Source organism: Hypanus sabinus, chromosome 14 (genome assembly GCF_030144855.1).
Source record: "Hypanus sabinus isolate sHypSab1 chromosome 14, sHypSab1.hap1, whole genome shotgun sequence".
Classification (NCBI taxonomy): domain Eukaryota; kingdom Metazoa; phylum Chordata; class Chondrichthyes; order Myliobatiformes; family Dasyatidae; genus Hypanus; species Hypanus sabinus.
Genome location: NC_082719.1, coordinates 66,048,677 through 66,062,336, shown reverse-complemented (window position 1 = coordinate 66,062,336; position 13,660 = coordinate 66,048,677). Strand labels below are relative to the sequence as shown.

Below are 13,660 nucleotides of genomic sequence, written 5' to 3'. Positions count from 1 at the left end.
CCACCACTACCACATATACATGTCCCACCTGCAATAGAGCTTGTGGGTCCAGGATAGGACTGTATAGTCACCAAAGATCTCACCGTTAAAGGAATGGACGTTGTCATCAGATTTCAATGGACAACTGAAGAAGTAAGAAGTGTGTGTGTGTGTGTGTGTGTGTGTGTGTGTGTGTGTGTGTGTGTGTGTGTGTGTGAGCGAGAGAGGGAGAGAGAGAGTGAGAAAGAGAGAAACAGACAGACAGACAGACACCAGACAGATATTATTGCCTCTGTCCTGCATATAGATGATAACATCCCTTGAGCAGTGCAAAGGTACACAGCTGACAAATGTTTTCTTGCCAAGTTCAGCACAGGTACTGCACAGTTGGAATACCTGTAAGCTATTCAGACTATGAAGCCAAGCTGGCAATCAGACACTTCCAGAGATGTTATGCAAGTCTAAGGAACATGTGGTTATTAGGGATTGTTAGACATAGAAGTCTTTTCAAACATCATGCAGTCACAAAAGGAAGTGCAGTCAGCAGTCTGCATGTGAAAAGATTGTGTCAGGATTCAGATACACACCACCTCACCAAAAAGATAAATTGCAAGCAAATTTTTGACGGCTGAAGAGCAGTAGAGCACAACAGTTGAGCAGGCAACATGATTTGGTGAAAGATATTTCTGGGGCAATTGATTGGTTAAAGCACCAAGTTCTCCACTAAATGAACTTTTCTTTATCGTACCACTACAAAAATATTTCTTTCATTTAATGCTAATGCAAGTGTTTACCGCTGAATGGCTTACATTCAGAATTCCTGTGGCAGCAGAGAAAAAGGCAGAGCTACAAAAGTTGAGGGTGGTGATGACTTTGGCTAAGATTGAAGTTGTGTATTGCCCCATGAGACTGAGTTTGCTTTTGATGTTACATACGATTGTTACACATATCAGCGGAAATCCATCTGAGTTATTCATTTTGGTGGTTCAAAAAGTGAACCAGACCTATCACACGCCATCAAATGTTTGGTCACCTATCTTCACATTTCCCTGAAGAAGTTGTATTAATTTTTAACAACTGCCTGCACCCTGCACCGAGCAAGATGTAACCAAGATGCTATTTGAGCATGCTCAGAACAAGAAACTGATTTGCTAGGCATGACTTATTATTTAGTAATGAAAGATGTTTCTAAGACACTTCACTCTTTAGTAAATTTGACATGTCAGGAGACATTAGGTTCAGTGAGCAAAAGCAATTTTCAGAAATTCACTATTGAAAAACTGGTAATCAGCAAATCAATAGGAAATTCCCAACAGCATGAAAATAAAGGCCAAATAAACTGTCTTGACAAAGCTGATTTAACACTTGGCAGTAACAGGAAAGAACTACATTGGTCTTCTTTAAGTGGTACTCCATCCAGCTAAAGGACCAATGGAGCAACAATTTATCATATCCAATACGCAACACCCCTTCAAACAATACTGGAAGTCAGTCTGGACTTTGTGCGATCCCATGACCTCCTGACTCTGAGGTAAAGGTATGTGATGTTGCATTCTGAGGAACTCACAGGATGTTAAAGACAGGCTACAAGTGTTTTCTTTCTCTACCTCGAACTACTTCGAGCAGATCATATCTGGTTATTCTGTTCACCCCCTTTCAATAATCCCATAGCACAGCCAGCTGGCTAAATAATGGATCTCCAAGTGAATTCAAAGCAACAAAAATATGGGTATCAGACCAGGCTGGGTCACAAGCAATACGACTTAGGGGAAAACACCTTCAAGCCAGTAAACAAGCAAGCAGCTCAACTGAAAAAGGCTTTGGTTGTTGGGTAATTAGGTGGGATGACAACAGTAGGGAGCAGCACATGGGCTAAGGATCATATGGCCCTTCTCAGCCTATACTTGGTCATTTCAATCCATCCTGAGGAAGAGAGATTAACCGATTGAGTATTCTGTATTCTTAACTATCAAAATTGTGGTACGTGAGAAATGTTGGTAAGGGGCAATTTACGTTTTCATGATGCAGTATCCTCACACATCTGTATATCACATCCATGTTGCATATACATGCATATACCTAGGTGATGCATATGGAATTAGTTGACTAAAACACAAATTTTGAACTTGCAGTTTTTGTAACATAGTAATCTTTGTCTTAAATTCTGCTGCTTCTACAAAACAACAAATTTCACAACATATGCCAGTGATAATGAACCTGATTCTGATTCTGGATTGCCGGCAAAAACATTTCTTCTTTCTAATGCAAAATATGATTTAATGAAACTTGAGATAGCAAAGAAATTCTTAAATTTGAGATTGACAGATCCAAAACTTAAATTCTCCAGAGAATATAGGCAGCAGTGCTTTTTGTTTGAAATAGTAATAATTTCAACCAGCTTTTAGATTTGATAATGTGAATAGAATTGCTAATGATACAACTTATATTTTTCCTAATATAAGATTGCTGATGGTGATAAGTCACATTATAGAACATATTGTTAAATTTTCTATGAACACAGACCTCATTTAATGTGACTTATATAGCCTACATTTTTCTCAATTTTGTCAACATAAATCCTTATTTAAAGAAAGCAAGAATAAAACACCTTGGCAAGGTCACTGAGCTCATTAAACGTTAGTGGATTATTTACATTACTGCTTTTGCAGTTTTTAAACTTTGTGGGAGCGATAGAGGAATACCAATTAAATCATTTTTACAGATTTAAAATGTATTATACTTCCAGCAGGCTGTTTGGAAGTCTTATCACAAAATCAAAACATTCACTAATTTATAATGTGCTGCCAAAAATCAAATGTGCTACAGATCTTTACTTAGTAAAATGCAAACACCTAATGCCCAAAACCAGGCTTTACTGCAATTGGTATCAATGAATTCTTACCAGGTATGAGCCACTGTAAATCGACGCTTTTGATTATTGTTTTTCAGCATCATTCTTCGGAGAAGACGTGGCGAATTTCTGGGTGAAATGTTGGGAGATAGTCTGGGGGATATGGAGGGCGATTTTCGTGTAGATTTAGCTTTTTCATGCCCCAGCAAGTTTCCACTCATGATCTTTACAAAAGCATCATTTAACAAAGGATGTGAGCGAAATTCTTTTCTTGGATCAGGCAAGGCTGTAGGGTCCTGACTTGTTGATTGTGCTGCCATTATTTTACTAAAAATGTCATAAAAAGATCTTTCTAAACAGCCAATAAGTCAAATGACAAAAGATGCACTGAGAATAATTCCTTGTGCTAATCAGAATACACTGATAGCAACGCAAAGGCTCATTAAATTTCCACCATAAAACGTTTCCAACAACCTGCTCAAATGTCTTCACTTCAGTAGGAATTGCGAACCTGATAGAGTGAAAGGAGCACGAGCGAACTGTCACAGAATAAGCAGATCACTTCCACACGAACCTATAATGATGACAAGCAGCAGAAAGAATGAAGCACAAGGGTGAATACACCCCTTCCACTGTTAGACTAATCTAGCAGTCAATCAAGTACGCCAGGCTTACTTACAGTTCTGCATTTGCAGGGTGCACAAGAAACCCATCATACATTTTAAAATGCTGCAACATTATATAATTTTTAACTCCTTTGGGGTGATTTTCTCAGTTGCTTGACCCTTCTCTCTGTAATTTACATTTGCAGGAAGTGAGTGCCTTGACAACCAGAATAAATGTTTTCCTGTGGCTGTAAAACTGGGCTTTTGTCCAACAGAACTTGATTCAACAGGCAGCACCAGGGAAGCTCCTGTTATTTAACATCTTTTATTCAGAATGTCATACCCGTGAAAATGATGAAGCTTTGTATACTTATGGAAGAAATACAACTACATTATTGGTTTGCCTTATTCAATAATATTGTTGATAATGCCAAATTAATTTTTGACTTCCCTCTTCACAGAATTTTCCAGACTACTTATTTCTAAACACTGCATTCAATTATTTCAATGAAGAACAGTACTCAACTGTAGGCAAAAATAAAGAAGGAGATAAGATGTGCAAAGTAAATGTAGACGCTCACGTACAATTACTACTAATGGTTAAACCTGACAAATTTTGTTTGCAGTCGTAAATTGTATTAAATAAAACCAGCAGTGAAATAAAACATATGAAACTATTTTAAATAGCTTCTAAACAATTATTGTTTTATGCTCTTGAACAAATACTGTGAAGAATGCTTATCACGCATGATAGTGAAACAAGATGCCATCTTAAGATATAGTCTATTTAACAATTCAAAAAAGCATTAACCAAAAATAGCACATAAAACAAATAAAAATTAGGAAATTGGGAACTATATTTTCAAGTATTTTCTGTATAAAATATGTCATTAATAACTTTAAATTGAATATTCACTATATTTATGCAGTGTTGAATATCTAAAAATATGAAAACATTACAATTTAATTTAGAAGAAATATAAACCTTCACATTTAGATGACCTGTTTCTTGATGTTTCACTGTGTTTTGGAATATTTCTATTACATCTTGTAATTATATAATGCAATTATATTGCACAACGATTCCTAAATTTAGAACGTCAGAATAAAACAATTAGACACAAAACGCAACAGGATCTTAGCCCTGTCCTAACATACTCCGTCTGCAAGAATGTCAGGTGGCTGGATGCTAGCCACAAATTACCTGCACAAAACAATAAAAATTAAAAATCAGACTTCAGGGAGGAGATCGTGTTCAGTAAATGTCACTATTCAGACTGCAAATTAAATAACCTCAGATGTTTACATGAGGTATGAAAAGTTATTATTCCTAACCTTCCTTATGTCAACATTTAAACATATTTGCATACAATGTTCAGCAGTGCAAATGTGGAAATATTCAAACCAATTTAGAAGATTGATAGATTGAGTATTTTATTTCCTTTTAAGTCAAGAGTATGAAACTTGAACAGACTTATAATTTTGAAGTTTATTCCATCATTTCACACATTTTAAAATCTCACAAACTGATAGCGACTGATTTAACATCCATCAATGTTATCAAGATATTCTGCCAGGTATACTGAAGAAGAAATTGCCAAGGTCACAAACAAGAGAAAATCTGCAGATGCTGGAAATCCAAGTAACACACACAAAATGCTGGAGGAACTCAGCAGGCCAGGTAGCATCTATGGAAAAGAGTACAGTCGATGTTTTGGGCCCAGACTTCCAGCGGAGTTCCTCCAGCACTGTGTGTGTGCTGCCAAGAATACGCCAGCTATGGCCATTTGTGTCTGGTTCCAACTAGGACAGTGGGAGGGACTTACAACTATAAAACTATAATGCTTCAGGACCTTTTACATTCTCCAAGAAAGGCTAGCAGCATTTCTAACACGTTTGTGCCAATGTATCTAATTAATGCTCTCTGTGGTTAGTAATAATCCCTCTAAGTAAGGAAAAAGATCTCCCAAGAACGTTTCACAATATGTTATGTTGCTTCTAGTGGTTATAAACTGAATGGTTAGTTTGGATGCCCACTTTGCACCTTTCAAATTAAACTGCAAGGTAAAGCTCATTGAACAGATTGGAACAGTAACACCTGCAACCACCTTCCTATGAGTACTTGTTACATTACTCTACAACCTGCAGGATTATGCACAATCATGTTAGGATGGTGTAAAATATCAGTGTATTTGATTGAACAGTGCATCAGCTAAATGTGCCTTCACAATGTTACTACTGTTCCCCCAGAACCTGGGTCTTAGCACTCAGATCTGCAGCTGGATCTTCAACTTCCTCACAGACTGGACCCAGGCTGTAAAGATAGGGGACAAGGTCTCCTCTACAATCACTCTGAGCACCGGTGCCCCACAAGGCTGTGTACTCAGCCCCCTGCTGTACTCACTGTACACCCATGATTCTGTAGCCAAGTTTCCATCAAACTCAATATACAAGTTTGCTGATGACACCACAATTGTAGGCCATATCTTGGGTAATGATGAGTCTGAGTACAGAGAGGAAATTAAGAACCTGGTGGCATGGTGCGAAGACAATAACCTATCCCTCAACGTCAGCAAGACGAAGGAATTGGTTGTTGACTTCAGAAGGAGTAGTGGACCGCACAACCCCATCTACATCGGTGGTGCACAGGTGGAACAGGTCAAAAGCTTTAAGTTCCTTGGGGTGAATATCACAAATGACCTAACTTGGTCTAACCAAGCAGAGTCCACTGCCAAGAAGGCCCAACAGCACCTTTACTTCCTGAGAAAGCTGAAGAAATTTGGCCTATCCCCTAAAACCCTCACTAAATTTTATAGGTGTACTGTAGAAAGCATTCTTCTAGGGTGCATCACAACCTGGTATGGAAGTTGTCCTGTCCAAGACTGGAAGAAGCTGCAGAAGATCGTGAACATAGCCCAGCACTTCACACAAACCAATCTTCCATCCTTGGACTCACTTTACACTGCACGCTGTCGGAGCAGTGCTGCCAGGATAATCAAGGACACGACCCACCCAGCCAACACACTTTTTGTCCCTCTTCCCTCCGGAAGAAGGTTCAGGAGCATGAAGACTCGTACGGCCAGATTTGGGATCAGCTTCTTTCGAACTGTGATAAGACTTCTGAACGGATCCTGACCCATACCTGGGATCCTGGGCCATACCTTCCAAATATCCGGACCTGACTTGCACTAGAATAGACAATAGACAATAGGTGCAGAAGTAGACCATTCGGCCCCTCGAGTCTGCACCGCCATTCTGAGATCATGGCTGATCATTCACTATCAATACCCAGTCCCTGCCTTGTCCCCATATCCCTTGATTCCCCTATCCATCAGATATCTATCTTGCTCCTTCTTGAAAGCATCCAGAGAATTGGCCTCCACTGTCTTCCTGTATTCTCCTAACGTCCTCTTCGCATGTCACACTGCCACCCAGTTTAGTATCGTCAGCAAACTTGCTGATATAGTTTTCAATGCCCTCATCTAAATTGTTGACATAAATCGTAAAGAGCTGTGGTCCCAATACAGAGCCCTGTGGTACCCCACTAGTCACCTCCAGCCAGTCCAAGAAACACCCATTCACTGCTACCCTTTGCTTTCTACCTGCCAACCAGTTTTCTATCCATGTTGAAACCCTGCCCCCAATGCCATGAGCCCTGATTTTACTCACCAATCTCCTATGTGGCACCTTATCAAATGCCTTCTGAAAATCTAGGTACACTACATCCACTGGCTTACCCTCATCTAACATCCTTGTTACACCCTCAAAAAACTCCAACAGATTAGTCAAGCATGATTTGCCCTTGGTAAATCCATGCTGGCTCGGCCTAATCCTATTACTGCCATCAAGATATGCCACTATTTCGTCCTTAATAATGGACTCAAGCATCTTCCCCACAACTGACGTTAGGCTAAAAGGGCGATAGTTCTCCGTTTTCTCCTTCCCTCCCTTCTTGAAAAGTGGGATAACATTAGCCACTCTCCAATCTTCAGGAACTGATCCTGAATCTAAGGAACATTAGAAAATGATTACCAATGCATCCGCAATTTCCTGAGCCACCTCTTTTAGAACCCTCGGATGCAGACCATCTGGACCCGGGGATTTATTAGCCTTCAGTCCTATCAGTCTACTCATCACAGTTTCTTTCCTAATGTCAATCTGTTTCAATTCCTCTGATATCTTATGACCCTGGCCCATCCATACATCTGGGAGATTGCTTGTGTCCTCCCTGGTGAAGACAGATCTAAAGTACGCATTAAATTCTGTTGCCATTTCCCTGTTTCCCATAACAATTTCCCCCAATTCATTCTTCAAGGGGCCAACATTGTTCTTAACTATCTTCTTTCTCTTCACATAGCTAAAAAAGCTTTTGCTATCCCCTTTTATATTCCTGGCTAGACTGAGCTCATACCTGATTTTTTCTCTCCGTATTGCTTTTTTAATTAAGATCTACTGTTCCTTAAAACTTGCCCAATCATCTGTATTCCCACTCATCTTAGCCCTGCCATACTTTTTTTTCTTTAATGCTATACAATCTCTGACTTCCTTTGTCAACCACTGTGGCCCCTTCCCCCTCTTTGAATCCTTCCTTCTCATTGGAATAAACTGCTTTTGCATCTTTTGTATTACCCCCAAGAATATCTGCCACTGCTGATCCACTGTCTTTCCTACCAGGGCATCCGCCCATTTAACTTTGGCCAGCTCTTCCCTCATGGCTCCGTATTTACTACCTTACTTTCCCTTTTCTATTTTCTAATTATGATTTATAATTTAAATTTTTATTATATTTACTTCGATTTGTACTTCAGGGAGCGCTAAGCGCAGAATCAAATATAGCTATGATGATTGTACGCTCTAGTATCAATTGTTTGGTGATAATAAAAGTAAAGTAAAAGGCATATGAAATTCCTCCAGTTTACACTGAACTACAGATCTTTCAAGATTAAATATTTTCCAGCAATTAAAGAATTATTCCAAGATAGCCATTTATATCTGGTTGCTACAATGTGGCTCCATGTCAGATTTCACTCTTCACATTCTGGAGATTTGGCAGCTCTGTGCTTTACTTTCTCAAAGTTTAAAGTACATTTATTATCAAAGTATGTATACCATATACAACTTTGAGATTTGTCTCTTTACAGGCAGCAACAAAATGAAGAAACACAATAGAATCTGTGAAAACCCCACGTTACAAAGACCGACAAACATCTAATGTGCGAGAAAAGAACAAATCGTGCAAATAATAAAACAGGCAAAGGACACACAGAACGTGAGCCGCAGGTGTGTCCACAGCTACGGAGTGAGCTCAGTTCTGCAGCCAGACCAGGGGCTTCACTGCTGCAGCAAAATCAGTTCGGCACCAAGGTGAGCTGAACACCGGCTCGTCTTTCACCCTCAGCCTCCACCTTTTGAAATCTGGCTCGGCACCTAAATCAGCCTAATATCAGTTCATTTTTTGCTGTCAGGCCCGGTCCCCACCACTTCAATCCAGCCCGAAGTTTCAGTCCAGCTCCCAGTCCACCACAGCAAAGGCTGCTGTGGCCATAGTAACATTCTGAAGGGTCCAGTTCAACAAAACCTTCAGAATACTGCAAAAATACCAGGTTGTACAGACGGATCAAAAGCACAGCCTTCAAATGGAAATCACAGGCTACACGTTGCAGTGACCATGGCCCAGAAATAGGATATTTAATAGAATTGCCAGCAGTTTTGTTTGCTGCCCACTAAACATCTCCATGTCTCACCAATGCCATCTTGGGTCTCTTCCACTGTGTCAGACTATTTTGATATGGCAGTGACAGGAATGAGGCTCAGGAGGGCCTCCTGGCTGAAGAGGCAGAAAAGGGCAGCTTTTGGCTGTGGTTATGGCTGAGGAGGAAGGACAGAAATTGGGGGACTGACCGACTCCACTGGAACCTGCAGGGAGATGTCTCTGTCACTGCTCCACCACCAGGAGATGGACCAGGGCTAAGGAAGCAAAACCATCAATGAGCGGTGGTCCCCAGCTGAAGATCCAGCAGCTGACTTACGGTCATTGTGGAGGCATGGCAGGTAGCAAGCCCAACACTTCTCCTGTAAATCTCATTGTTCTGATTGTTGTTACACCTTACAGTGAAAATGTCTACCTTCTCCACATCCAGAAAGAAAGGATATCATTGTGAAACAGTGAACCTTTTGAATACCAATTGACTTTGAATCTTCCTCGTTAGTTAACTAATAGCAATGGCCATTATGGGTCTGATTCAGAGGTGAATTTCCAATACAGACCACCATTTCAGTTGTAACATTCTGCTGTACAGAAGAGCTAAATCAAATCTTCAGTTTCTTTGTAGTATATAAGAAGTCAGGCTAAACTAACACTAGATCTAATACCAAACTACTCACGACCTTAAAAGAAGCAAGCCAATCCCTCTTTGTAAATAAACTTTATTCTGGGAATGAAAGGGTTACTATATGAGGAACATCTGGCAGCTCTTGGGCTGTATTCCCTGGAGTTCAGTAGAACGAGGGGGGACCTCATGGAAACATTCTGAATATTAAAAGGCCTGAACAAATTAGATATGACAAAGTCATCTCCCATGGTAGGGGAGTCTAGGACAAGAGGGCATGACTTCAGGATTGAAGAACGTCCCATCTAGAACTGAGATGCAGAGAAATTACTTTAGTCAGAGGGTGGTGAATCTGTGGAAGTTTTTGCAATGAGCGGCTGTGGAGGGCAAGTCATTGGGTGCATTTAAGGCAGGGGTTGATAGGTTCTTGATTACCCAGGGCATCAAAGCATATGGAGGGAAGGCAGGGGAGTGGGGATGACTGGAAGAATTGGATCAGCCCATGATTGAATGGCGGAGCAGACTCGATGGGCCAAATGACCTGCTTCACCTCCTGTACTTTATGCTCTTATGGTGTAAAGCTCTGAGTGTTAAATACAGCTGTATAACAACATTCTTCAATAGTCTCTCATTACAAGGACTGTACCACATGATTGGAAGGTTGTTATTGTAGAAGAGGATATCGAATAAAGAGCTATAGGCCAGTTAGCTAAACATCTGAGCTATGGGAAAATTTCTGATAAGCAGTGTGATTCGCACTTTAGGAAGGCACAAACTAATCAGGGTGAATTTGTGGAAAGGTAAGTCATAGCTCACTATTTGACCTGGTATTATGCAAAATAACAAGGAAAGGAATGAGCCTTGTGCTTTAAATGCAATTAATCTGGATTTCAACTTGTCTGACGAGATCCCAGGTTCATCAGAAAAATAAAAGTTCATGGAACCCAAAAAAACTGACAAGTCAGATCCAAAATTATCTCAGGGTTCAAGAGATAAAAAGTTGACAGATGATTTTGTAACTGGGATGCTTGCAAAATGCAATGTGGGGGGTGGAGGGGAGGGGGCTCAGTACAATTCAGTTTAGTCAAAATACCACATTATGGAGATAATCAATTTGTCCCTTGAAGTCCATTCGGGCAGGCTGATTTCAGGCCTGTAATGTGCTGTAGATTTCTATGTTCTGTATTCTATGTCATAACATACCACTTTTGGTCTTTTTTGAGGACCAGGCTCTTGAACCAAAGGGGATAACTTCACTCACCCTATCACTGAACTTTTCCCACAACCTATCAACTCATTTCATGTTCTCGATACTTATTGCTTATATATTCATTTTTTTTCTTTTTGTATTTGCACAGTTCAATGACTTTTACATATTGCTTGTTTTTCCATCCTGTTGGGTTAGGTCTTTCATTCTATTGTGGTTCTTGTATTTACTGTGATTGCCTGCAAATAAATCAATTTCAGAATTGCATATAATAACATATGTATGTACATACTTGGATATGAAATTTACTTTGAATTTTGAAATGGTGTAATTTGTCTGCTAGGACAGTGATTGAATATTTAATTAGTCCAATAGCCATCGATACATATGACTACACTCAGGAAGCAGGTGGCATAGGTTTAAAGTGAGAAAGGAGAGATTTTATAGAAACTTCAGGGGCAACTTTTTCAGCCAGAGTGTGGTCAGCCTATGGAATGAGCTGCAGGCAAAAGTGGTTGAAGCAGGTACATTAACAAACCTAAAAGATTCTTAGACAGGTACTTGAACAGGAAAGGTTTAGAGAGATGTGGGCCAAGTTCAGGCAAATGGGATTAGTTTAGATGAGAATCTTGGTTGATATGGACCAGTTGAGCCAAAGGGCCTGTTCTTGTGCTGTTTGACTCTAGGACTTAATTCACAGCGCAATATAGACATAGGCAGAGATATTCGAATATCTTGCCAGAAAGCCTAAAGAAAAAGTAATGGAAACTTACTTCACTAGCCAACACAATCTTTGGTACTGGTAATAAATCCCAAAGCAGAATGGTATTTAATCCCATTTAAATGGGACAGACCTCTCCATTCTCACACTGATGCCTCCTTTACAAAGCTTTATATGTCTCTTTTTGTTGACTGCTTGTACAAGCTCCCAATCTACTGTTTTAAATCTCAAATAGAAACTTGCACCTATCCACTGTTACTTAAGGGCACAATAGCATAGTGTTTACATTCTTTCAAGTTCACGTTCAAGTTTATGGTCAATTGCCATTTAACCATACACGTATAAATCAAACCGCATTCCTCTGGGCCAAGGTGCAAAACACACTCAGCACACAGTACATATAGCTATGATAGCACATACAGTCAGAAAATAATACTAGCACACATTCCTGAGTGATATGGCCTAAAGATGGATGATGCAAGGGATGTTGTCCTGAAGCCACATCTCTGCAAGAACAAGCATGCCTGGGCCAAGGTTATTTATCCAAAACGTATTTGAATTATGTTAAGCAGCACAACGTATTGTGCATGTTAAAGCAATACGATTATTAGAATGCTCTGGGTATTGCTGTTTTTGTGAGCTTCTGCCAAGTGTCAGTAAGATTATGGTTTGTCATGTGCTTCAGCCACACTACAACAAAACCTCCATGACCTCCAAGAGTGCCCTTCAACCTACTGATCACAGACTTGAATTTTCTAAGTAACTGAGGAACCACAACTTCCTTATGTCAATATATCTAGTTCTGCAACAACTGTTAAAAATATATACTTTGTTCTACCCAAAAATTCACCAAAAATGTCTCAAAAGTAAAATAATTTCTGAGTTTGCATTCCTCAAAATCTAGAATCTAGCTAATAATCCAGTTGTAAAATTACCACTCACCTCATTCCGAAAAGTTTGTTGTCATGATGTTTAGTTCTGTTCAGTAAGCACCAACGAAAAGTTGTGGAAAAGTTCATGTTCCAAGCCTTCCATGGTAATGCTCCCCAACTCTTTCTGCACTACATTGATGACTGCATTGGTGTTGCTTCATGCACCCATGCTGAGTTTTTCAATTTCATCAACTCTGCCTCCAACTCCCATCCTACCCTTAAATTCACTTGGTCCATTTCTGACAACTCTCTTCCCTTTCTCAGCCTCCATCGCTGGAGGAAAACTGTATACCAAAATCTTTGATAAGCCCATTGATTCCCACAGCTTTCTTACCAGATCTTCTGTAAAATGTCATTCCCTTTTCTCAGTTCCTTCATCTCTGCCACATCTCTTCCAAGGATAAGGCTTTCCTTTCCAGGATATCAGAGATGTTTCTCCCTCTTCAAAGAATGGTGGTTCCTTTCCTCCACCATTGATGGTGCTCTCACTTGCATCCTTCCACTTCCCAGACATCTGCGCACACCCTATTGACCCACCACCAGAATTCCTCTTGTCCTCACCTGTCAGCCCACAAGCCTCAGCATCCAACACCATTCTCCAAAACTTCTGCCATCTTCAACAGGACCTTACCACCAAATGTATCCTTACCTCCCCCCAGCTTTCCACAGGATCGCTTCCTCTGTAATTTCCTTATCCATTCATCCCACCCTATTAACCTCCTTCCTGGCACTGATCTCTGCAAGCAGCAGAAGTGATTCACCTGCCCATTCACCTCCTGCGTCACCTCCATTCAAGACTCCAAATGGTCCTTCCAGGTGAAGAAATAATTCACCTGAGAACCTGTAGGGATCCTCTAATGTATCTGGTACTCCTGAAGGAGCCCCCTCTACATTGGTGACATCCTGCGTACAGTTTGGGGGAACAGTTTGCCGAGCTCCTCCGGTCTATCTGCAAAAGGCATTAATTTCCTGGGAGTCAACCATTTTAATTCCTATGCCCATTCCTATTGCAACATGTTGGTTCATGGCCTTCTCT

At 40.3% G+C, this 13,660-nt stretch overlaps 1 protein-coding gene across 5 annotated transcripts in view; it reads right to left on the bottom strand.

Annotated features, from left to right (window-relative positions):
* The window catches only part of pde4d (phosphodiesterase 4D, cAMP-specific), a 669,903-nt gene extending 666,307 nt beyond the window's left edge, over nucleotides 1–3,596 (bottom strand). For 2 of the 5 annotated variants that reach the window (XM_059989367.1, XM_059989368.1), the window contains exon 1: nucleotides 2,882–3,592. In XM_059989367.1, the coding sequence (XP_059845350.1) occupies nucleotides 2,882–3,150 (269 nt within the window). In that variant the 5' untranslated portion in view covers nucleotides 3,151–3,592. Of the gene's footprint in view, nucleotides 1–2,881 lie in introns of all 5 variants that reach the window. The other 3 variants (XR_009515681.1, XM_059989365.1, XM_059989353.1) reach the window with 3 other exon arrangements.
* Between the last annotated feature and the right edge of the window lie 10,064 nt (nucleotides 3,597–13,660).